Source organism: Vespula vulgaris, chromosome 13 (genome assembly GCF_905475345.1).
Source record: "Vespula vulgaris chromosome 13, iyVesVulg1.1, whole genome shotgun sequence".
In the NCBI taxonomy this organism is placed as follows: Eukaryota; Metazoa; Arthropoda; class Insecta; order Hymenoptera; family Vespidae; genus Vespula; species Vespula vulgaris.
The window spans coordinates 1618359-1645690 of NC_066598.1; the positions used below are offsets into that span (position 1 = coordinate 1618359).

At 33.7% G+C, this 27332-nt stretch overlaps 1 protein-coding gene across 5 annotated transcripts in view; it reads left to right on the forward strand.

The window, feature by feature from the left end:
* Nucleotides 1-27332, forward strand: part of LOC127068405 (optomotor-blind protein) — a 117184-nt gene that overhangs the window by 36863 nt on the left and 52989 nt on the right. For 2 of the 5 annotated variants that reach the window (XM_051004536.1, XM_051004538.1), the window contains exons 3-4: nucleotides 7022-7135; nucleotides 11026-11188. In XM_051004536.1, the coding sequence (XP_050860493.1) occupies nucleotides 7022-7135; nucleotides 11026-11188 (277 nt within the window). Of the gene's footprint in view, nucleotides 1-7021; nucleotides 7136-7933; nucleotides 8048-11025; nucleotides 11189-27332 lie in introns of all 5 variants that reach the window. The other 3 variants (XM_051004539.1, XM_051004537.1, XM_051004540.1) reach the window with 3 other exon arrangements.

Genomic DNA, 27332 nt, shown 5'->3' on the forward strand with positions numbered 1-27332 from the left:
TCGTACGCATCGGTGAACCTGCCAGGAAATTACATCAATTTTTTTCCTTCCCATCTTTCTTTCTCTCTCTCTCTTTCTCCGTCTCTCTCTATCTTTCGCTAAACACGCGCATACGTACACACATATACTCTCTCTGTCTTTCTATTTTTTTTCTCTTTTTTTCCTCTCTTTTTTTTCTCTTTTTTTTCTTTTTTTTTTTTAATTTTCATTTTGCATTTTTTTTCCTCTTTTTGTAATTATTTAGAATCACAATACGATAATTTGTTTTCGAGAGAAAAATGTCGCGAGATTACGTATTCCCACTACCTCTCTAATCCACGCGTACATTTTGAAAAGATATTTTCTAAATTTTGTTCCCAAAGGTCCGTCTCTTGGAGGGCGTCCTAAATTTGTCTTCTTTAATCTCGTAAAAACGAGAAAGCATTAAATCCTCCAAAGGTTTGCCGATGGTTTACGGAGCATAGGAAAGAATGTCATGGGGTTACGCCCTTTCTTTCATAGTGGCGAAGAGAGAGAGAGAGAGAGGGGAGTGGGAAAAAGAAAAAAGAAAGAAGAATAAAAATAAAAAGAACGAGATTCTCTTTCTCTCTCGTTCTTTCGTGAGAATATTTAGAAGGTAATATTCGATTTTTTGAAGATTTCTCGTTCATAGCAAGTACTCTTTCATCGTTATCGTGACTTTCAAAGTTATAGTTTCGAACGATACGAAAGAGCAAGCAGCGTTTGTTGTTAGAAAGAGAAGGATGGAGAGAGAGAGAGAGAGAGAGAGAGAGAGAGAGAGAGAGAGAGAGAAAGGGAGAGAGAGAGAAAGGGAGAGAGAACGAGATGCCGGACGAGTTTCAAAGGCAACTTGTTTATTATCGCTCTTTATCAGACGATTTACAGCTTTCAACGGATGCGTTCAACTATTAGCTATATATATGTGTGTGCGTTCATGTATGGGTGTATATATATATATACACGATAATTTGTTTATTCCTATTGCCGCTCGTTAGTCACTCGAACTAGGATAGAAATTATGTGACAGGCTTGCTTAGAAAATCGCCGAATTTAGGAAGTCATAATGTCTGTCAAAGAAGAATCTTTCTTTGTAAGAAAGAAATATGAGCTTTAAGGAAAGGGTTTTCAAATGTGTGATAACGTTTACAGACACTTGTATGTATTATATAAGCGTTTTACGTTATTAAAATATCCTTAATACTTCAATCTAAATATGAAAAAATTATGTAAGTTGAATGATTTAACGTTATTCGTTTTTATTTTCTATTTCTATTCATTCTTCTCTATTTTTTTTTTTCTTTCTTTTTTTATTTTTTTTTTTTAGCAATATAATAATTCAATCGATTTAAAATCATAGGTACCTTATACATACTTAGAATAAATACTAATCATATCGTAACAATCGTACGTAATATTTTCTTGAAATGATTCCCATGAGAAAGAATGACACAATATTTATTTCACCTATAAGAATTATCCAAATTTCGTTTTAACAAAAATGTCCAATGTAAGTTATCTCGAGAAAAAACCAACACGAACGCGTGTATATACACACACATATATATATGTATATATACGAAGGGTTAAGATCCGTGAAAACTGCGATCAAAGTTCGAAAGGATGAAAGAGCAAAAGGGCGGTTTGCTTTTTCGAAGGTTGAGAGAGAAGAGAGAAAGAAAGAGAGAAAAAAGAGGGTGAGAGAGAGAGAGAGAGAGAGAGAGAGAGAGAGAGAGAGAGAGAGAAAGAAAAAAAAAAGAAAGAAAGAGAGAATATGATAGACTCTTCGCGTAGGTTATTTTCGAGATAGTCTTTCTCTCTCTTTCGGTAGGACGAGTTTTCGATTTGAGGATCGTATATATAGAATACATATACATACTTTTTATATATATATATATACCTATAGGTATCATCCCCTCGTGTCCTCCCGCGGGAGGCTGTTTTGGCTCGTAGAGCTTGGATAATCCGGCTTAGTATCCTTCAGCCTCCTCGATCGTGAATGTGAATATGTCTCGTTTATCGCGAACGAGTGCTTCTCTCTCCCTCTCCTATCTCTTTTTCTCTCTTTTTCCCCCCCTCTCTCTCTCTCTCTCTCTCTCTCTCTCTCTCTCTCTCTCTCTCTCGGTCTTCTTTTTACTCGTTGCGGAAAATTCTCGAACGGGCGGACAGTAGGCAGATGCTACCAAAAATCCCTGCGGTGAGCCGCTTCCTCTTTTCTTCTCTCTTTCTTCTTCTCAACATCTCTCTCTCTTTTTCTCTCTCTCTCTTTTTCTCTTTCTCGTTTTCTATCTTGCTCTATCTCTGTCACTCTTTCGTTTCCTTTGAAATCTTTTCTTGTTCGTACTGCATCTCTGCATCTCGAGTTCATCTGGATCATATATACACCTTTGTCGATTTGATAAACAGTATTCCGACGAGCACTTTTCGTTTATATTTATTTCCTTCATTTCCTCCCCCTCTATTCTCCCCTTTTCTTCTTCTTCTTCCTTTTTTCTTCTCTTTTCAATGTATTTTATTTTATTTTATTTTTCTTTTCGTTTTATTCCTTCTTTTCTTTTATGATTATTATCTACCGATTTATCGTAATACAGAATTATATAAAAAAATTATGTGCGATTGATAGTTGCCTATCTCTCAATGGTATTATATAATTAATTTATCATTCTTATTAGAAATATGAGTTATCAATCAATATATATATATATATATATATATATATATATATATATATGTATAACATTCTTAAAAATATTGTTAAAAAAAGTTGATTCTTATTAGTCATATTAGTAAAGAGTGGAAGATTAATTAAATTTTTACAATCATTAAAAATAGAATATAACACTTTTTATCGAATTTAATATTCCCATGTATATAAAAATATAGATTTGTTTTTCGATTTATCGATTACCGATTACACTCGTAAATTATTATTATTTATTCCCAAAGTTTCAATTATAATTTCCTGCGTATACGTTTGCGCGCGTGTATGTACGTCTATCGTATTGTCTCTTTTTTCTCTTTCTCATTTTTCCATCTCTCTCTCTCTCTCTCTTTTCTCACGAGGACTCGTTTATGGTTGTGGCTAATTACCGTAATTGGCCTCCGCCGTTGTAACGCGTAAGAGCACTCGCGTCTTTGGCCGACGCGAAACTCCTAGAATACGCAAACTTCGCTCGAGATATATTTTCTTTTCTTCATTCTTTTCCTTATTCTTCTTCTTTTTCCTTCGTCTTCTTCGTCTTCTTCTTCTTCTTCTTCTTTTTTCTTTTTTTTCTTCTCCTTTTTCTTTTTCCTTCTCTTTTCTTTAATATTCTTTTCTGTTGTCCCCCTCTTTCCGTTTCTTTCAGGCGGGAAATAATTTTTTATCGTCAACGTCGATTCCGGCGAGACGCGATCGACGTCGAACAAATTTACAAATCTCAAATCAATCTCTACTCGTAAGATATTCTCAAAATTCATTTGTACAAATTTATTCGTAATCATATTGCAATGATTTGAGTTAGGAGCCTGTTAAAAGAGAGAGAGAGAAAAAAAAAGTTCGAAAATTTTATTGTAAAGAACTCTCGATATATCTGAAAATGTTCATTGGATTTAAGAGAGAGAGAAAAAAAAAGAAAAAATCGTTGGATTCATTTTAATGGACGATCTGTTAATTAATTAATTCTCGATTAATTCGTTCAATAAATACATACATACATACATACATACACATACATATATATATATATCATCTTGACCAAACGTCAAACTTTTCATAATATTCGCATATCCTTTGAGAATCAGCCTGTAAAAAGTAACAAAGTAGTTATCGAGGAGCTAAAAAGAGGAAACAAAAATATCGAGGAAAAAATGATAATAAACGAAGAAACTAAAAAATTAGCTTAAAACGAATTAGTCGAAAGGAGTTTTGTGCGTATTAAACGAGGGGTTGAACCAACGGTGGGGTGTGAGAGAGCACACACCTGTGAGAATTTCCACTGGCGTGACTCTCGTTCAGCTTCGTCGATGTCTTTCCAGAGGGTAGCTTTTCTTTAAGGTTCTTTTTTTTTCTTTCTTTTTTTTTCTTCTTCCTCCTCCTCTCCTTTTCTTCTTCTTCATCTTCTTCTTCTTCTTCTTCTCTTTCCTTCTCTTTTCTTACTTTTCTTTCTTTACGAGTTTTTTACATTACTTTACCCAACTCTCTCTCTCTCTCTCTCTCTCTCTCATTCTTTCTGTCGTAATTGCCAGCATGCTCGCGAAGAAGGTAACAAAGTTCTCGTAAGATGTCTTAGGAAAGGGTGAGAGGAGGAGGAGAAAGAGTAGAAGGAGGAGGAAGGTAAAGGTCTGTCGTAGGTAATTTTATTCAGAAAGATTCTCTTTTTCGCTCGCTTTTAACAAACGCTCGAGGTGAACTCGAAAGAAAGACTGTGCGAATGGTTAGACGTTAAAGTTTTCGGCTCGTTAAAGAAACGTCCTGCATTTGTGTCGAGGCCAAAGCTATTAGCCAGGAGAAGAGCCTCTTTCGAATTAAAGATAAAAGTCAAATAAACGTCCTTCCGATTGGATATCGATAGCTGCGATATAATCGGACTGTATCGTCTTGAGAAAATTTTCCACGTTTCGTTTTATTTTTTATTTCTAACTATTTTCTTTCTTTTTTCTACGTTCTTTATTTATTTCTTTTGTATTTTTTTGTTATTTTATTATTTTATTTTACTTTATTTTTTTTTGAATCATTCATCTTGTGTTCGACCTGACGTCCAGTTTAATTTTAAAGTGGATTGGAGAGGTGGTTTTTTGTATATTAACAATGAGATTTCAAGGTACAAAATATTTTTAGGATATTGTCAATTATTACTGTTATGTGTATGTGTCGTTTACATTTTGATTTCTTTTTTTTTCTTTTTTAGCATTATCTGTATGTTTAGAATAATAATTTTTCGTTTATTAATTATAAGTCGTAGGATAATGTTCTTTTTGATTTTTTCTCTTTCTATCTGTTCTTTTTTTTTTATAGGATGTGAAAGTGTATGATTGTTGTAATCGATAAGAGTGTCTTTTCTCTGATAGATTAAGACGAATATACAGAATAATGTTCAATTTGTTGAAAAGCAGAGTGATGTAATTAAATCTCCATTGATCTCAATAATCTAATTACTTGATGATTAGAATTTCGTTAGCGACAAGATCGATATATTTCATTATCTCCAAAATATATACTTAAAAAAATAGAGAAAAAAAAGAAACACGATACTTTCCTTTCCCTTCCAAGAAATATATTAATTCAGAATACCTTCGATTTAACTGTCCTATAATATAATAATTCCTGGAAAAATATATTTCACTTTTCGAATTAATTTCATACAAGAACAATAATCTTCGAACGTAAATCCTGAAAGTTGAAGATTTCTCGGTTAACCCTATATACACGTACGTATATACACGTGCGTACAAATACATACATACATACATACATACATACATACATACATACATACATACATACATACATACATACATACCTATAGATATATATGTATGTTTACTGAAGATAGAGAGAAAGAGATGAAACGAGATCTGCTTTTTATTCCGCGGGAACGCGCTCAACTCTTCTCTCCTCCTCCTCCTCTTCCTCTTCTTCTTCTACTTCTTCTTGTTCGGCGCTTTCCAGCATCCGGCGTTCGTCGTCGTCATCGTCGTCGTCGTCGTCCTCGTCCTCTTCTTCTTCTTCTTCTTCTTCTTCTTCATCTTCGTCGTCTTCGTCGTCGTCGTCGTCTGACAGGACTTGAGATTGACTCGTGCACGTTTCTATTCCGACCTTTCAGGATTCCATCGTGCATCCTTGTCGTCTTCGAACCAACGACGACGTGACTCTCTCTCTCTCTCTTTCTTTCTTTCTTTCTTTCTTTATTTATTTCTTTCTTTCTTTCCTTCTTTCTTTCTTTCTTTCTCGAGAAGCACCAGCGCATCAACGAAGCAGACCACGAAGTTTATCTTACAGGAAGCGACGCGCTTCTCGGATTACTTTATGACGATCGCACGAATCACTTTCTGACCCTACGCTCCCGCAGAACTCGTCTTACGGTCGTCGACCTTCTTTTTAATCCACTTTTCACTACCGACTCTCTCTCTGTATATACGTACGTATGTATCATTCACCTATACGTATATACCTACGTACGTAGTTTCTCCTACTTCGTGAAAATTCCATTTCTTGATCGTTTCCTTCTGGGTACCTACCTGTTCGAGGTTATCTAACTCTGATAAACAACTAAATTTTATAATTCGTTCTTCTCTTTTTTGACAATCGATCTTATTTATTTATTTATTTATTTTTTTCTTTTCTTTTTTTTTTTTTTTTAATCTTCTACAACTTTATTAATATACCTATTTACTTAGCTAACTACATAACTCAGCATCCGATCGTTCATTCTTAAAAATTGAATATTTTCTCGACTTGTCTGGATGTAACTCTGCTAAACAACAAATTGAATGTATCTATGTTTCTTTTTCTTTGATATTCTCTACCTGTATATCAATCTTGGATCCGTCGATTGCTCAACGAAAACAATATCGTTCGATCTATCGATATATTAATGCAATGCATTTTTCTATGCTATACTAATCGTTTTCAGATATTCCATATATAGATCCTCCCCCTCACCCTAATCTCTCTGTAACGTTTATTATATATCATAAATATTATAATAAATAATGACAGATTATATCATAAGAGTACTTTTTTTTACTTAACATATCACGGATGGATCTCTTGATACGATTTTTTCATCAAAAAAAAAAAAAAAAAAAAATACCTAAAATATCAACATGTTTCTTATAGCTAAGAAAATTTAATCGATCTTTTCAACAGATCCTTGTACCTGATCGTTGATAGAATTATAAACGTAATCGCAGTTTGCGTAAAAGCAAGTATTTTATTTCAAGTGACAATAATTCTACTAATCGCAAGAATAAATTTCCGATGAAATAATTCATGTGATAAGATGATGTAATATCGTACTTTCGGTGTTGATCGGGGGTCCAGGCAGATGTTCCCTCAAATGAAGTTCCGAGTTTCCGGTCTGGATGCCAAGGCCAAGTACATCCTCCTATTGGACATCGTTGCTGCTGATGACTACAGATACAAGTTTCACAACAGGTAGAGCTTTCGAGTTAGCTCGAAGAGACTTGGAGAGAAAGAGAGAGAGAGAGAGAACGAGAGAGAGAGAGAGAAAGAGAGGGAGAACGAGAGAGAGAGAGAGAGAGGCTAAAAGAGAATAGAATTATTATCAACATTAATGACGACTGGTCTTAATGATCCTGATGAACGTCATTCATTCAAACACGTACATCATCATCTTTTTCAATTGCTCTGAAACATTTACAATAAAAAAAAAAATCTCTTAAAAGTTCATTCATGTATACAGGTATCTCGTTCGTTAATTATCCCGAGAAGCTAACAACTTTTTTTCTGTTCGTTAGCTTCTTCGCATGAAGCAACAAGGTAAACTGCAGCCTATTAAATTATTTTGCTAATAGAAAATTGCTTCTTTCGAGAACACTCGTGATATTCAGTTGATTATATTTTTTGTTAACTATGCGAGAGGATGCGATGGATAACAAAAAGGAAAATTCATCAGGATCTTTCGAGATGAGTTGTAACAGGTGTATGTGTGTGTGTGTATGTATATATATATACACACACACAAATGTGTGTATGTGTGTATGTGTATGTGTGTATATATATATGTCGTTGATCAATGATGGAAGGCAAGAGAAAATAATACGAACGAAAGAACAAACGAACAAACGGATGAATTCATAAAATGAAATGAAATGAAATGAAATGAAATGAAATGAAATGAAATAAACTAAAATATAAAGGAAGAAAGAGAACGGTGAACGGTAGAACTAATTGACCTTGTCTTTCTTTTTGCGATTGCAAAATTGTTCGCAGACGCATGTTTCCCGCGTATAAAGTGAGGGTGTCCGGGTTAGACAGGCAAGCTAGCTACATACTGCTAATGGACATCGTGGCATCGGACGAGTGCCGATATAAGTTTCATAACAGGTGATAAAAAATATGGTGCCTTTAACGATCTTATAGATCCGTTAGATCTTATGGGAATAACGATACAAACGATCGTTTTGCCGATCCAATGGGATCGTTCTATTCTTTTTTTCTAATTTTTTTTTTTTTTTTATATACACGTCTATTTTTTTTGTTCCTTTTTTTTTTGCTATTCTTTTTTTTCACTTTTTTTTTTCTTCCGCATACTTTTCAACCATGAAAAGAATATTTCATTCAGTATCGAAATTGTTAAGACTCTCCTTGAAAGTGTGTGAAGCGTGCTCTGCGAACAATTCCTCATACTCGTCGGATTATTTATATTTATTTATTTATTTATTAATGAATTGATTGATTGATTGATTGATTGATTGATTGATTGATCGATTTATTTATTTATTCGATTCATTTATCTATTTGTTTAATCGAACGACGATATTTTGGTGATTTTTGAGTTTTCTCTTTTTTTCTTTTGGACAATGAGAATATGAGATAAACGTTCCGTGAAAAAGGGATGTTCAATCGAAGAAAATATATTATTATTATTATTATTATTATTATTATTATTATTATTATTATTATTATGTTAGAAGAGACAACAGTGAGGGTGGCAAAAGGTTTTATGCAAAAAACAAGGTAGAATATTCAATTTCTCACGATATCACGCGAGGGCGTAACTTTCTGGGAAAATTCTTTCGACTAGTATGGGGATCGCAACAAGCCTTCACATTGCTCGGGCCTCGAGTAGAGATGATGCCTCGCGATAACTACGAGAACGAAGAGTGGAAGGAAGGTAATCGTAGAACAAAATTGTTTCCGTATCCTTTATCCCCATCACCATCCTCTGTTCTTCATCACCTCCCCCAAAAAATCTCCCAAAAAATAGAGGAAGAAAATGTATCTAAAAACAAATCTTTTTTTCTATTTTCTTTTTTTTTTTTTTTTTTTTCTTTAAATATATATAAATTATCCGATTTCAATAGAACACTCGCAGGATAAAACTGGTCAATTTCTCTTTCTTTTCTTTTCTTTTCTTTTTTTCTTTTGAAACAATTTTGAAATTTTGGGATATCAATAGCCGTAATAAAAGTATAATTGACACGATAAGAATTACTAATCGTAATAAAATGAAAACGTAGGACCTGTCGTAATAAAGGAAAGTATCTTTTAGAATCTCGGTTTTTCAATTTCTTATTTTTTTTTTTTTTTATTCTTTTTACACGACCACCAACAAAACTGACATCTACCTGCGTTCGCTCTAACGAAAGAAAAGAAGCGAAAAAGAAACCATCGCCTCATCCCTCGAAAAAAGAAAAGAAAAGAAAAGAAAAGAAAAAGAAAAAGAAAAAGAGAAAAAAGAAACAACATGACGGAAGGACGAGCGTGTAATTTCTATTTCCCGATTATCGCATTGTGTCCAAATATTTTCGGATGAAATTATTAGAAAGGATAATTATCGAATGATCCAACAACAAAAGAGACAACATAGAGTATAGGCAATAAACGTTCATTACGCTATGATTTAGGGTCAATAACGGGCTTGATCCATAGTAAAGTGAATAGTAGTGGTAGTTAGGGGGGATCAGGGGGATCAGGGGGATCAGGGGGATATTAGGGGGATATCAGGGAGATATCAGGGGGATCAGTTTGGTGGATGGATCCAAATCTTTTTATTGGAAGTGGCTCGCGCGAGTGCACGTCCTTCTTCTTTCTTTCTCCTCATCCTCCTCCTCCTCCTCCTCCTCCTTCTCCTCCTTCTCGTAGTCTTCCTCCTTCTTCTTCTCCTCCTTTTCTAAAAGAAAAGTTCTCGCGAGGCGTCTCTCTTACACGGGCGGGCAATCGAAAGGCAGACCACAATGAACGATTACATCACGCCGCCGACCGCAGGCCACTTTGGAACTTGTCGAACGAGTTCTCTTCTTCTTCTTCTTCTTCTTCTTCTACTTCTTCTTCTTCTTCTACTTCTTCTTCTTCTCCTTCTTCTCCTTCTTCTTCTTTTTGTTTTATAATATTTTTTTACTTTCTTTTTTGTTCCTCCGCTTCCTTCGGGTTACCTTCGCCCGAACGTCCTGACCCACCTGCGCGTGTGAGGACGATGAGACTTTGAAAAGTACTCGGTTAACGCCCACCATCTTTCCTCTTTTTTTTTTTCTTTCTTCTTCTTTTTCCCTTTTCGTTTCGTTTTTCTCCAAAAGAGATCAGTTCCACATGATCCATTGTCGATCTTTCATTTAATTTATCCAGACGTACGGTTCCTTGTTTATACGCATTCGTATCAATCTTTTTTCCTAAAAGGATTTATTAATATTTGATATAATTTTTTGTTCTCGTTTGTTTGTTTTTTTTTTTTTGTTTTATTTTTTTCGTGAATTTCTTTTCTCCTCCCTTAACGGAGTCCGATCCACGTATTGTTCCCTCGTATTTTTGCTTGCCGAGTTCCTATTATTCTATTTACGAATTAATTTTGATCCTTTTAATAGATTTCTAATAACTTCTTACAACGTATTGTAATCTGGATAACATAAATAACAATGTTAAATATAACGATAATTGTAATAATGCAAATCTGTTCCAAGTGGTCTGTCTCTCGATTTAGATATCTCAGTAATTATAAATTCGTTAACGCCATATCGATGAAGATGGAAAGAAACGTTAAGTGCTTCGTCTTTGATCTAATTAATAATTAAGCATACATTCAATCGATACAAATTAAAAAGCAAAAGAAATGGAATATATAACGATAGATATAATAAATATGATTAGTTCGAAGTACTTCAATGTCCAAGTATCGCGATTAACGCAATCGATGAGGTGTTAATTAATATCGATAATTAATATTGATCGTTTCGCGAGATCTTTAGATCAGATTAATTCTAAATATCTCGCGAAAGATGCTAGATAAAATCTTTGTAGCGTTTATTAACAATTTTTTCTTTTTTTTTTATTTTTCTGTTTGCTGTCGATCGTTTTCGACGGAGCAGCAGGTGGATGGTAGCCGGTAAGGCTGATCCAGAAATGCCGAAGAGAATGTATATTCATCCGGATTCACCTAGCAGTGGCGAACAATGGATGCAGAAAGTCGTGAGCTTCCATAAACTCAAGCTCACGAACAACATCAGCGACAAGCACGGCTTTGTAAGTACTGTACGTAACGCCAACAAAACAATTACTTACTTACTTACTTACTTACTTACTTACTTACTTACTTACTTACTTATTTACTTACTTACTTACTTACTAGATTCTCTACTAGTCTATCGTAATCCTTATTAACTTAAGGCTTCTTGTTTACCGATTTTTTATCTTCCCTCGATCGCATATTTTTATTTTCTTCCACTCGCAAACAAAACAGGAAAGTGGAAAATTATATATATATATATGAACGTTAAAATTTATTTGCTTAGGCACAATATAAGTTGCATTTTTATTGCAGTACGTAAGTACCATATTCGACACTTATTTTCGAATTTAATCGCGAACTTTAAAAATTTGTTCATCGGACAAATTTTTAAGAAACTAATAGATAACTTTCTTGTGATCTCAAATAATCGAAAAGGACTGCCCTGCGAACAGCAGTTTTAATTTCTCTGATTACACCTTTGATTACCAACTTTAAAAAAAAAAACTTACGAAAAAATTTCAAACAAATGTATATATATATAAATCGATCGAACGAAAATCGAAGAAAAAGATCGAAGAAAATGACTTAGATCGTTGGATCTAGAGACCGACGATCCAAATGAAAAAAAAAAAAAAAAAAAAAAAAAAATTACACACAAAACGCGCTATGGTTGTTCGTAGAGAAAGAAAAGTAACGATTGATAAAAAGAATAATAATAAAAAATCACACACACACACACACAAACACACAGAATGATAGAGAAAAAAAAAGAGAAAACGAGACGTATACCTATATAAGCAAAGGCAACAACAACAAAGTTAGCTTGAACGTCGCTCCTGATCAAGCTTACAAGCGCGAGTTGAAAATCTTCCCTACTCGAGATCGAGATAACCGGAGAGGAACGGTGCGTGAAGGAGGTAGGGCGGAACGGGGAATGGGTTGGTGTGTCGACGGGCCAGAGGAATCGAGCAAGAATCGGAATTAATCGAAAGGATCGATCGATCGTGCGGCGCGTCCGGTGGCGTGCCACGAGAATGGAGGAAACCGGCCCTGAGGAGGCGCCTCGAGTAACCGGAAACCGAGCAACGTTGCTCGTCCCGTTTTCTTTCCTATCCTTTTCGATAGAGAAAGAGAGAGAGAGAGAGAGAGAGAAAGAGTAGCGATGAAAGTAAACGAAAGAATGAAAGAAAAAGAGAGAAAGAGAGAGAGAGAGAGGTTACGTCAGGAACGCCAAGCGGCTACGATCGGATTTCCGCAAGGATTCCAACCGCAGAAGAGTAATCCTGGGATTAAGTTATCGCGACGGATTTCGCTGTCAAGTAGTTCTCTCCCTTGTCCTTTTCTTCCTTTATTTTTGTTCCCCCTCTCTTTCCATCTCTATCTATATTTCGTCTCTTCGTCTTTCTTACTCCATCCGCTGTACTTTCCAGAGAAAGAGAAAGAACAACCTTCCTTCTCTTTTATCTCTCTTCACTTCTTCTACGACTCGACGGACTCTATTTTCCATCATTTTCCTCCAAAAGATTTCCCACCCCTAGAATTTGGTGTCAATGTTAAATACAGCGATCTCTATCGTCGCTCTTCCATTTAATCATTTTTCTCTCTCGTTGTCATTTTTAGATCATTGCATTTTTCATCCCTTTACTTCGTCACTTCCTTCTCTCTTTTTTCTCTTATAATCATCTCTTCGTCCATTATCTTTCTATCGATAGACAGATAGTTCATCTTTTTGTGATTTCTTTTTATTAATTTCATTCTGTAAATTTCTCCTGACTTTTTTTACCCCTCCTCTCCTTCTCTCTCTCTCTCTCTCTCCCTTTTTCATATACCTTTAGAAATTTGTATACGCCATCTTCATTCTTTTCCTTTCTCACTTGGAATCTAATCCCGATCGTAAATAATTCTCGGAATCTTTGAATCATCAAAAGTCATTCTCTATCTATATCAAGATAAACACTTTCAGTTTCTAGATCATCATACGTTTTATATCTATCTCTTTCTTGATATAGTTTGGGCCCCGATTAAAGATCATGTATTTTCTCTCTATCTCCGTTCATCTAACCAGTCTCTTTCTACCTTTCTCTCCTTTTTTTTTTGCGGTGGTTGAGTCGGCACCCTTTGAAGGATCCTGCATCGCTGGCTCGTGAAATCTAGTCCTTACCCAGGGTCCAGGCTCGGGATATGTCAATGGTTCCCTTGCTTGGTTGCTTGCCTGCCTTGTCGTTTGGTCTTCGTCGTGGTGTGCCAGCAGGCCGACCTTTGTTACGGCCACTCTCCTGCTTTTTTTCTTCTTCCTCTTTCTCCTCCTCCTCCTCCTCCTCCTCCTCCTCCTCCTCTTCTGCTTCTCCTTCTCCTTCTTCTTCTGCTTCTTCTTCTTCTTCTCTAGTTTCTTCATAGTATAGAAAAAGAGAGGAAGAGTGCGTACATCTATATACGTGAGAAAGAGAGAAAGAGAGAGAGAGAGAGAGAGAGAGTAGACGAATTGTAGTAGAGTTATACACGCTTCACCTACATCCTGCCCAGAAAAAGCCCAGCTTCTTCTACGTTTACTAGCATCTAGAAGATCAGACAGAGAGAGAGAAGATGAACGAGACGGAGATCGGATCCAGTTTGTTCACGAACCCAGAAAATGCTCCTCGAAAAATCGTCGAACCCTTTTTTGCCAAGCTAATAGACGAACTATCTCTACCTCTCTCTCTCTCTCTCTGGTTGGTGTTCATTGCTTTTCATATAGAAAGAAAGAGAGAGAGAGACTCAACCCTTCTTTTCCAGATTCCTAGGAGATCCAAAGTGTTCGAGAGAAATAAGACGCATAGTATACCCTTTTGAAATTCTTCTTGTCCTTTTCTTTCTTATTTTTATTCTTATATATATCTCTTTCTCTCTCTCTCTCTCTCTCTCTCTCTCTCTCTCTCTGTCTCTTTCTGTTCCTCTCTCTTTTCTTCTCTCTTCTCTCTTTCTCTTCTTTTTGCTGCTTACAAGCCGACCGAAAGTCTTTCAAGAGCGTGCGCCAGCTACTCGTATGAATAAAGTGAGCTAATGTCTTTGCCATAGAAGCCCTTTTCAAGCTAGCTTCTTGCTCCGTTAGATGCTGAGAAAGTGACGTAAATGGGTGTTCATTCTTGACGGCGAAGAATAAACGATTTATCGGGGAGGAGATTTTCTCTTTACTCGAGATCCTCCGGATCAGATCGGTTTCGAAATGCTTTCGTAAGAAATTAAGTAGTCGAGGGGGAAATAGTTTCTTGGAGATCGATTGAAATCGAAAATGGGAAGAAAAAAGGAAATTGTTAATTTTCCAGAGTATTCAGAGTAAGATTGTATTTTCGATATCGAAGATCGTCGATTATTTAAGCGACAAATTTTGTATTATATTCGATACATTCATCTCGTTGTAATTTTTTCTTTTTTTTTCTTCTTTCTTTCTCGCGGAATATTTTACGTTCGACTACGTTGACGATAATTTGAATTAATTTTTGTAGATTTTCTTTCTCTTCTTGCGGTGAATTTTCTGAAAAAAAAAAAGGAATTCAGAAAAAAAAGAAAAGAATCAAAAAAGAATCATCTACCATCTTTCCTAATCCCGGCGCCAAATTGTTTGATTGTTTGACTTTGACTTTGGTTTCCTCGCTCTAAAGGACCTTTTTTCTAACGACGTAGACAACTAAAGACGGGTCGAACAGGAAATTAGGACAAACAGAATCGGTCCAGACTATTTCTAATCCCGAATAGTCGTCGGTTTTAGTCTCGAACGTAAGAAGCTTTCTTTTTCTATCTCTCTCTCTCTTTCTCTCTCTCTCTCTCGGGAAAATTCAAGGGACAGTAAATAAAAATGAGTGCATTCTGTGCAAACACAGTCGACTACATAGTCTAGGGACTACGTAAATAATAGGAGAAAACTTAGGCTTATGCAGGATGGTTAAGGGACGGGAATGGAAAAGGGACGTTCAATGGAAAAAAGGGATCCTATTGCGCTTCCGTTTAAAAGCGTCAATCCGTTTCTATATTAGCGTGGGAGTTCATCATTGGTTGTGCTTTTTTTCCTTCTCTTTTCATCGTATAATCATCGTAATAATCTTAGAGAAATGTTTGTTTTTATATTAATTAGATTACAACGAATTCGTTGATTCCGTTTTTGCAATTTTCCTTTTTTTTTTTTTTTTGATTCTTTTTCCTTATAATTTTTCTTTCTTTTCTTTTTTTTATTTTTGATTAAGACAGCATTGGTTTTGTTTTTTTTCTTTTTTTTTTTTACGATTTGAAAGTCATCTTGTTATTCCGTTAAATCGTTTGTAATTTATTTATTTCCTTTTACTTTCTTTTTTTCTTTTCTTTTCTTTTCTTTTTTTTTTTGGTATTTAATTCTTTGTCAGCTTTCTCTGATCGTTAAGATTCACGATTAATGAAGTAGTTCGATTCGAATTTCGTGCTGGTCACTTCTCGCTGTAGGACGTCGTCTTCGTCGTCGTCGTCGTCGTCGTCGTCGTAGTCGATTGACATCGGCTCGAATACCTGAAATACTGGAAATACAGGAATTATGCGCGACCTTTCTCTCTTCTTGGACATCAAACGAGAAGAACTTGTCCTTTCTCTCACTCTCTTTCTTTCCTTAACAAGACCGTCAAAATGGTCGAAAAATCTATCAGAAGGCAACAATTGACAAATTGTAAATTAATTTTTCTATTCATTATTTCGACTCTATTTTTTTTTTCTATTCTTTTTTCTTTTTTTCTTTTTTTTTTTTTTGCAATTCCCAAATCTTTCTCAATAATACAGTATACAATATATTTGGCATATATACCTAGATACTTTTAATTTTATCCACCATTTTCCAATCTTATCGGACCACACACAATTTTTAATCTTCCCTTAATTTCATCACTGCGCAACAAAATTGAAAAGAAAAAAACTGATTTGAAAGACCTTAGAAAGATTTGGAAAAAATAACCGAACACGAATGAGAACGAATAAACTTTTTTATAACAACTCGGTAACAACTTTTTAACGATCGTTATGATAAAGGAACGTGATTCATGGACCACACACATAATACATAAATACATATATATGCATGTATATACCATATATATAGTACATATCATGTACTTTTATATATATATATATATATATATACACGATATATGACGGTAGAAAAGAGGTGGATTATCAAACGCTGCTTATTACAATATTTACTACGATTTCTTACGGTAAGGCCAAACAGCGCGGTGAAATCTACGATAGAGCAAATATTTACAAACTCTCTTTCTCTCTCTCTCTTTCTCTCTCTCTCTCTCTCTCTCTCTCTCTCTCTCTCTCTCTCTCTCTCTCTCTCTCTCTCTCTCTCTCTCTCTCTCTCTCTCTCTCTTTCTCGTTCGCTATTCGCAGCTAATACTTAACTATATTACATAAGTAGATATACCGAACAGGAGTGCTGTTTTCCGATCGTGCAGTAAATTTGAATAACGACTCTCTCTATATACGCGGTTTACTATTTTTTTTTCCCCTCTTTTTTCTTTCTTTCTTTTTCTCTTTTCATTTTTTATTTTCTTTTCTCTTTTTATATTTCACGTATTAATGTTGAATTTGTAAGCGAACGATGTCTATATTTAACTTGAAAATAATGATCAGAGAAGGACGACGAGAGATCGGGACGGTTTTTTAGGAATCTTTTTTCTTTTTCTTTTCTTTTTTCATTTCTTTTGAAGTGCAATATTAATTTAAACATTACGACGAGAGCAATTAAGAGACATTTCCTTTAATATACGATTTATTAATCATCGAAATCGATCGGAGGAATTTCTTTTTTATTCTTTTTTCTTTTTACCAACTTCACAGTTGTAATTATTATAACAGTAATAATTATCTATATATATATATATATATATATATAAAAAGAAATGAACAAGTAAATAAATACAACGATGAAAGTCATTATATCGAAAGCTATGTTCAAATATTTTTATCGATAAAAACACGCTCAATCTTCTCTTAATTAAAAAATAATTAACAGGTATTATAAATCATATGCGATATGGAAAAAAGAAAATTTGTTAAATTCATTCATTCGCGAGAAAAATTATTATCAATTATTATCAATGAGATAAGTCAAGGGAAAAAAGAGGAGAAAAGGGAAGAAAAAAAGGAAAAAAAAAAAAAGAAAGAAAGAAAAAAAGAAATGATAATATATGGATCACCCTATATAGTACGAACGATGCACCACTCAACATCAACATCGTCAACGTGTTTTGCTTGCGTGCACGTAGTCGATCTAAAGAAAAGAGAGAAGGAGAAGAAAGAAGAGTGGGGGTAAGAGGGGTGGTGAAGGGTGCACACGCACGCTCTCATTACAGAATCGCGTGCTCCTCGAGACGTCGTGCGTGCTACGAACGTGCGTGAGTAAGTGTGAGCTTCGAGTCGTCGGGGGCCATTTTGCTGTCCATCTCGTCGAAGAAACACCAATCTCTCTCTCTCTCTCTCTCTCTCTGTCTGTCTATCTGTCTTCCTTTTCCCTTCCATCTCTCTCTCTCTCTCTCACTCATTCTTATTTTCTCATTTTCTTTCTCTTTCTCACCTCAAGCGTGTTACGTGCAAATTTCACACTTTAAATCCACCTTGAAATTGTACATTTTAAAACCACGTAAGTACTTATACATACATATATATATATGTATGTATGTATGTATGTATGTATGTATGTATGTATGTATATCTTTCTCTCTCGTATAAATTACACTTATAATTATTATCATAATATCTTCGATATACGTAAATTAGAAATATTAAACGTTTCAACGAATTCCTTTTTCAATGGGTTTACGTACACTTCTTTTTCTCTCATTTTACTTTTTATAGATTATCTTAGATAGAATAGGTATTATAATGTATTACAGTATGCTAATGAAAAGAATATTTATATATTTTAATAACCGCGTCTTTTACAAACTGAAAGATATTTCTAAATTACAAATTCAATCATACTCGTCGTCATTATTATCATCATAATCATCATTATCATCATCATTAACATCATCATCATCATCATCATCTTCATCATCGTCAAAGTCTTTAAAGTTCGTTGCAATCCTCGGACCCTTCCTTTTACTCTTCTTCTCGTGAGAAAAAGGGCTCGATTTCTGCAAACGTTTCACCTCTCTCTCTCTCTCTTTATCTCTCTATCTCTTTCTCTCTCTCTCTCTCTCTCTCTCTTTCTCTCTTTTCTCTGAACATTAGCGTATCGCTCGTAGCAAAAGTTTCTCGTCGTTTTCAACTGCTGCTGCGTTTCGCACGCACTCCGACAAATTTCCCTCGGGAGTTCCGTTCTTGGTTTAACGATCGCGCGAATTCGAAGCTTGGGATTGAAAGAGAAAGAGAGATGGAGAATGAATGAAAGAAGAAACGCATATATATCCGTCCTTCCTTTTCTCATGACGAATTTGTCAACGAAAAAAAGAAAGGTTTCTCAGTTGTCAGTTAAGAGAGAGAGAAAGAGAGAGAAGAAACTGAATGATCCAGAAAGAGTTAGAGTACGATGAAAAGAGAAAGAGTATGATGCTGAGAGAAAAAGAAAGAGAATGATTGGCAAAAATAAGAGAGAGAGAGAGAGAGAGAGAAGGATTATGATCAAGAGAGAAAGCGAGAGAAAATTGATTGAAAGAGAAAGGGGTAGAGTGAAAAAGAAAGACTAAGGGTGAAAGAGAAAGAGAGAATCATATGGCGAGAGAGAGAGAGAGAGAGAGAGTATAGAAGAAAAGGAGTGAGTGAATGATAAACAAAATGAAAGAGAGTAAGAGTAAAAAGAAAAAGAGAATACTAAGAACTACGTGCTACGTACACGTAGAGAAAGTGATGAAAAAAAGAGAAAAAGAGAGAGAGAGAGAGATAGAGAGGAGTTTTAAAAAACCAGCAATAACAAAAATAAAAAAAAAGAAAAAGAGGAAGAAAGAAAGAAAAGGATAGAAAAGTACGGATTAAAGGGCGATTAAGAAACATGTATTGCATATCAAGACATCATCCCAAGACCGATGCGTCTTCGTTCATATACATATATATACGTAGGTATATAACACAGATGTGTTAGTAGAGAGGTTGATATAGGTTTCTTTGTATATGGGGGTCCTCCGACGAGCGCCGACCGATTCAGTGCCGGGCAATTTGCGTCCGTTGAGCGAGAAACAGGCGTGGAATCCGGTCCGCGATGCTCCCGATCGTTATAATAAATGGGATAATGACATAACGTGGCGACGTGAGCGAAAGACCAGAAACGAGGCCCTATGTGATGCTGCCTAACGTCGTAATTATTGCGTTAGGGTAACTCCTCTGAACCCTTCTACCCCTTTACTCTTTCTCTTTACTTTTTTCTCTTTCTCTTTGTTTCGTTTTGTTTCTTTTTCTTTTTGTTTCTTATTTGTTGTATTTTTGTATTCCTTTTTTTTCTTTTTTTTTATTTTCTGTTTTATATATATATATATCTTTTCTGTTTCTTTTCCAGCATCTTTCTTTCTTTCTAATCACGATTTATTTCGATAGGATCCTTAAACGATAGACAAATATTTTATGGGTTTTTCTTTTTAAATGCAATGTTATTATTGTTGCTGTCGTTGGTTCATTGTTTTGACGCATTCTTGTTTTATTTGATTCTCTTTTCGTATTTTATTCTTATGTATATAAGCAATGATTATTTATATTGGGAAATATTTTCGTTTGACTTCCGACTTTGGATGTTCCTTTAGAAATTTTACTAAGTTCATCTGACGTTCCTATCACTCATTCGTTTTCTTTTTTCTTTCTGAATAGAAGCTCATTCTCCATTACTAAAGCATGTATGTACATCGTTTCTTAGCAAGCAGTACATAATTTATTACGTTGTCCTCTTTATTGTCGAGCAATGTAATACATTTAACACGGTACAACTTGTATATACGATGGACATACATACCTATGCTTGTTGTTGAGTTGAAGTAGAGCTACTTCACAAAAGATAGATAGAGAGAGAGAGATTGTCAAAGTAACGACAGACGGCAGGCCGTAGAACGTTTAAAAATGAAAGGGCACGACATATGCGTGCTGATTTTTAAATCGAATTATTTCTGTGTAAAATACTTTGTGTTTGTGTCTACAGACATACATACACACACACACACATATATATATATGCAATTTTCTAAAAGATCTTGTCGTAAATTAGAAATGAATTAAAAAGAAATGGGCCATGTTACTCTAAATATTTCATTGAAAGTTTGTAAAAATTTTTTTCGCGTTATAAATGCATATTGTTACATAAAAAAAAAAAGAACGAACGAAGACACGTAACACCAATTAATAAAACAATTAAAAATATCGGTGAGTTCATTGATTCGATATATTCACGAGTTCGTAATAATGAATTTTTTTCTTTTCTACGAATTCGTAGTTCACTTTTCGATTTCTCTATCTTCATCTTTTTTTTTCTATTATGCCTATTCTCCAAGTTTATGCACGTCGAAGTCTCGTCCGTTACACGAACGGAAGAATGAAATGTTAACTTCGGCTTGGCCGAGCGTCAGGCTGACAGCTGTAACTCAACGTGCATGTATCATCCATCAGGTCGGTATTATTCCGAAGGGCTAGCAGGATTAGCACAGAAGGTAGCACAACTACTATCGAGTTGTATTAAAGGCAATAGAAAGGTCGATCATTTCCTTATTTATTGAATTTTCTAAACGATTTCAGAATTTTCAATATCTTTTATATATAAATAAATAATACTTTGTAATGTATTATATATATATATGTTTATCATATTATAATAGTAATTAATAATATTTTTGCCTTTTAATTATTAATATATATATATATATATATATATATATATATATAGATAGTACTGTAGTATTCAATAGAAAATGATTATTGTTTTAATATATAATTTAATATATAATTATTATTGAATTTTGTTATTAAATTATATCAATTATTTTTAAATATTTAAATCGTTGCATTAACATATTGACAACTTTTGACATTATTTATTGGTTAATTTAGTACAATGTTAAATCGTATGAACAATATATATATATATATGTATAGTTTTTTATCCAGTATTATTTGGAGCATTCGACATAAACGTAAAAGAAAGTTAATACTAACGTAAAATAATGGGACTTCTCGATGCTCGATTATTTGAAAATAGCGTGTTGCGTGCTCGTAAAGTGTTCCCTACTTTGGAATAGAGTAGGTATCTACTTCCTTGTGAATGTAGAGAGATAGATAAATAACAATTTATTGCGTTTTCCTCCTAGTTGTGAGTGGATTTAGGATAAGGAAATCGTAATAATTATGTGTAAATTAGGAATCATTTATTACGCCTTTTAAATTGTTAAAAAAAATTAATCTAAAAAAAAAAGAACAATTAAATTTTAATTTATAAAACACAAAATAATAGTTTACGTCGCGTAATATTGTAATCCTAAGTGTTCGTAATTGAAAGAATGTGAAATAAATCGATTATGTCTTTTGAATAATTACAAATATAATAACAAAAGAGATTTGCATGAACTTAACAATGAGATTAAAATGAAAATTATAATTAATTTTTAATATTCTTCTTCATACTATAAATAACAGAGTTTTTATGGATTTAATTAAATTTGATAGAAAAGATATAAATATAGAATTTCTTCGATTAGAAAGAAAGAAAGAAAGAAAGTAACTAAAAAGAAAAGACTAACTAAAAATAATATATAGTCCATACGTCTAACTCTCTAATAATAGAAAGCAAGGAATATAAAATATCGCATAGCTTCGACGCGATGCAGAAAATAAAATGGATCGATGTACTTCCTGCTGAAAGAATGACATCGATATCGAATATCTCTTTTTTCCTCAAAATACACTCATTCGACTTATAAATACTCCATTAAGGGGGGGGGGGCAAAAATGTTACCGAAATAAATAAAAAAAGAAATGAATGAATGAATGAATGAATGAATAAATAAAAACAAAAAAACAAAAATATTAATTTAAACATGAAGAAGAAAGGAAACAACAAAAACAAGAGAATATTTCTAATGGAACATTCTGAGGTCCCCTTTTTTCCCCATATGAAATATTTTCTCACAATCGGCCATATTTGAACCGATCGAAACCGAAAGAGCAAAGATGGCGTCTCTTAGAAAAAGATAGATGAAAAAAGGGGTGGTGGAAAGAGTGAGGGGTAGATTGATTTAAGAAGAACGAAACAGAACGTTCGAGAGAGAGAGAGACAGAGAGAGTAGAATCACTGGGGTCAACGATGGATTTCTAAGCTAAGCTCTTCAGGGGTTGTAAAGCAAAGAGAGAGGGTAGAAAGAAGATGGATAGATAGAAAGAGACAGATGTAGCGGTAGGTCGGTTTAATAGAATCGAACAGGCCGTAAGACGATCCCCAACGACGATCTATCTTTCGGAGAATTGAAACGGACCAATCGAAAGCCTTCCCTGAGTGTCGTCTCAACTCTATGTACGTTATACTTCATCCCTCTTCTTCGTCCCTTCTTTCGTCTTTTCTCTTCTTTTCTCTTTTCTTCTCTTCTCTTTTTTTTTCTTTCCCCTGTAACTTACCCTCCGAACAAATCTTGTACCACGAGAAAATCCTCGCCATTTACGCGTGTTAGCCTCGCCCATTCGATCAACATCTTTTTCTATTTTCTTTTTTTTTTTTGTATCACGTTATATTTAATTAAAATGTAATAATTTAAATTCAACATCGTAGATTTGAACGATCCCAATAGATGGTAATTTTTCGTCTTATTATAGCGACAGTTTTTTTCCTTTTTCTTTTTCTTTTTTTTATAACAAATTTTTGATACGTTCCCTTCGCAACGTACGTTCATTTTTATTAAAGCGATTAGAAATATTCAGTATCGAGTAGATTGTTTTATTTACTTATTTATTTATCTCTTTGTTTATTGTTATCATTGTTATTAAAGATAAAAGATGGCTTTAACAAGTTTGCATATGAAACGTTTAAACAGATCGAAGATGTTACGTTTCTATTAGAAGCGAAGAGTTATTTTCTTAAAGGTGTCGATTATTTCTCACCCTCTTTGTTAGTACGATCTTACCGTCGGCCTAAGTGGCGATACTCTTTCTCTTGTTTTCTTTTTCTTCCTTTTTTTTCCTTTCCTTCCTTTCTTTTTTTTTTTTTTTTTTTTTTCAAGGAAATCATAAATCGTAATAATTTGTTACGCGCTGAAGAAAAGCCTTTGAGGATCGAGAGTATCTTCGAAGTCATTGATCTTATGAAATAAGATAAAAAAAGATGGAGATATTCGTTAAGGAAATCCTTCTCTCTCTCTCTCTCTCTCTCTCCCTCTCTCTCTTTTCTTTTTATATTAAAGATTTTTATACGCGTTTTTCTTTTTCTCTTTAAATGAGAGAGATAAAGAAACGAAAGATGGAAGATTAAAGGATCTTCTTTCTCTTTTTTACAACAGCTGATATAATACCACTAGAAATTAATCGCGTGGTATTATTAGTTTCTTTCTTTCTTCTTTTTTATTCTTCATTATCATTATATTTTTAATATTTTGCGTTTTGATTTATTTCATTTTTATTATTACGAACGATCGTACCGGACATTCTTTGGATTATTTATCTAAGAAAAATATTCATCAGAACTATTCTTTTTTTATATATATATATCTATATATATGTATATCTATAATATAAATGATTAAAAATATTCAAAAGCAAATATTAATACATAATTTTTCTTTTTTCATGGGATTGTATCCCCGAATGAAGAAACAAATAATTGAGAAGACATTGAAATAATTTGTAAGAAATCTGTCGAAACTTTCGGATGTAGGGGGAGAAAAAAAAAGAGAGAAAAAAGAAAAGAAAAAAAAGAAAGAAAGACAGATATATCAGCGAAATCATTCCGCAAGTCGATTTTTCTGTTAAGGCGATTTGAACGAGAGCCGTGAAACAATTTTCCGCCGTCGCTTTTTTTCCCCGACGGCGGCGACGCGGCGGCTGACGAACGTGAAATGAATTCAGCGAGGAATTCGTGCAGCAAAGTGAAATTTTCTAAATTTTCCACCAATTCGTGCTCTCTCTCTCTCTCTCTCTCTCTCTCTCTCTCTCTCTCTCTCTCTCTCTCTCTCTCTCTCTCTCTCTTTCTGTCTGTATCTTTCTCTCTCTCTTTCACACACATACACACATAACGGATATACACCGTGTTACCACGTTATTTCTCTGTCTTTTTCTCTCTCTTCTTCTCTTGCTCTCTCTCTCTCTCTCTCTCTCTCTCTCTCTCTCTCTCTCTCTCTCTCTCTCTCTCTCTCTCTCTCTCTCTCTCGCTTTTGGTCTTCGTGGTAAATTAGAACAGAAAAAAAAATTGTTGTTTTGTTGGAAAACCTCGAAACCAGTATTAGTAACGTTGCAACGCCATTTTCCATTAAAAATATCGTTGAAATAGCTATGATGTCCAACGGAGAACATGTCGGGACATGCAAACGCAGAAATTCGAAATTTATACAAGCACGTGTGCTTATGTATACTTACCCTTAGGCTACGTTCAATATATAAATATACACACACATATATATATAGAAAGAGAGAGAGAGAGAGAGAGAGAGAGAGAGAGAGAGATTGAGTTTGATGCAATATATATATATATATATATATATATGTATTTATGTATTTATGTATGTATAAAAGCCTCGAGCGTATGCATATTACAATAGGAAAGACAATGGTTCATGTGCATATACGTGTGTGAAAAAAAAAGTATAATATAATTTTTTATTTAATTATCGCATTAGTACAATTAATATATAAATGAAATTATTCAATAATACATCGAATGACGATATTAAAAGGAAACGTAAAAATAAAAATAACTGCTCACACTTTTGATGAATTTTAAATCATAATAAGGAAGAAAGAAAGAAAGAGAATATATTACAAAATTAACACATGATTTATCACTGACTCGTTAATGAATGAAGGTGAGAGAGAAACGTAAAACATTATTTTCGTTTTAACTATTAAATATCGTTTTAACAATATTTGATAGAAGATAAAATATATGTAGAAAAAATGGTGTGATAAAAAAGACAATATTTTAGTCGATGTAACATGTTCATTCGTATTGATCAATTGTAATTAATGAATGAAATATTTTTCTGTTCAAATTCGATAGTAAAAGAGTGTGAGAAAAAAAGACAGAGAGAGAGAGAGAGAGAGAGAAAATAATTAGGTCAAAGTTGATTGAATTCGAGGATACATCTCGAAAATTTCTGTACTTTTTCTGCCTCTCTCTCTCTCTCTCTTCTTTTCTTTTTCTTTAGTGTTTCTAACAATGAATGAGAGATAAAAAGGAGTAATTAAGAAAAAGAAGTGATTAAGGATTAGCACAGAGAACTAATTATTACTTTCGAGAGGAGATAACTGAGCAAGGATTATAATGAAAAAAGAGAAAGAGATAGAAAAATTATTCTTAAGCCTCGTCCTACATACGATACATACACGTTGACATAAACACGCATATACGTACAAATCTTTTTATTAAAAGAAATAACAAATATTTCAATACTTCATTCGATACTATAAATATGTAATATAATTTGTATCGCATAAAACTCTTAATTTTTTCGTTATTAAACAATTAATAAATTATCTATTTCTCTTAAAAAAAAAAAAATAATAATAATAACAATAACAATAATGATCAATAAAATAAAATTGACGAAAACAAACGTATGAGCCTATCAAAATGATCTTACTTGTATAAATATATGAAACTCATATATACATATATATATATATATATATATATATATATATACATTACAAAAGAGAAAGAAAGAGCGATATATAAAGAAAGAGAGAGAGAGAGAAAGAGAAAGAGAAAGAGAAAGAGAGAGAGAGAGAGACATCTTCATAGCGTTCTCTTCACCGTCGCATAATGCGAGTTGGGGAAGTACAGACCGAAGGGCGTTTCTAGAGGCGGTCGTCGGCCCCACCAGGACGAGAAAATATGTGTATATAGATACTTACATACACACACACACACATATATATATATAAGTAGTAGATTGAAGAGGGAGGATTATATATATTCTATATAACATGCCATATATATATATATATGTATGTATGTATGTATATATTTCTTGAACTATGTAAGGGCCGCCTTTCTCCCTACAGCCACGAAAATGTCCAGGCTTTTACGTGCTCGCGACAAAATACATTGGCCGTGGTAGAGTAAGAGAGATAGAACATAAAGAGTAGTAAGCTCTTATGCGTGTGTACAGAGATATATGTATGTGTGTATGACGTACGTATATGCTAGAAGGATTGAGAAGGAGAAGGGAGGTGAGTGAAGGGGTAGGGATACGAAGAAAGAGGGCGGTACGTCCTGTGAGAGATCGGAGAGGGGTGAAGGGAGAAGGAAGAGTAATGAAAGAGAGAGAGAGAGAGAGAGAGAGAGAGAGAGATGTGGAAGGGATGAGAGAGTGAGAATAAGTGGACGAATTAGACGATTTAATTCTTTTAACATCGATTGATGTCGTTTGATTTGTCTTAGTTCGTTATTTGTTTTCTCTAGGAGTTCTTTCGTCCGCTCTTTTTTTTCTCCTTTTCTTTCTTTTTTTTTTTTTTTTGTAAATTTTTTTTTGTAACTTTCAATGACGTACATAATCGATATCGTTACTTCGTTATGACTAATACTAATCTTCAGAAATATGTTTCAATTTATACACACACACATATATATATATATATAAATTTTTTTAGATATAAATATGTATAATGGTTTCGGGCAGTACATTTAATCAGTTTCATTTTTTGTGAATAAATTGTAAAAAAAAAAAAAAAAGAAAAAAAGAAGCAGGAAAAAGGAAAGTGTTATTTCACATATCGAAGAATTATTTATAAAAGATCAATTTTCGACGATTTCTGAAAAAAAAGAAAAAGAATGGAGTTTTTCTATTTTCAATTTATTTACTTAAGTGTAGTAAGATGGATTACTTGTCTATGATTCTTTAATAATCAAATCTGAAACTCTAAAGATAAGAAAAAAAAAAACATATATTTGTCTGATATAAATATTCAATATAGATATCATAATTAGACGATCAAATTGATCAATAGATAGAATTTAATTGCCTGAACTGAAATCACTCGATGAAATCACTTGGATCA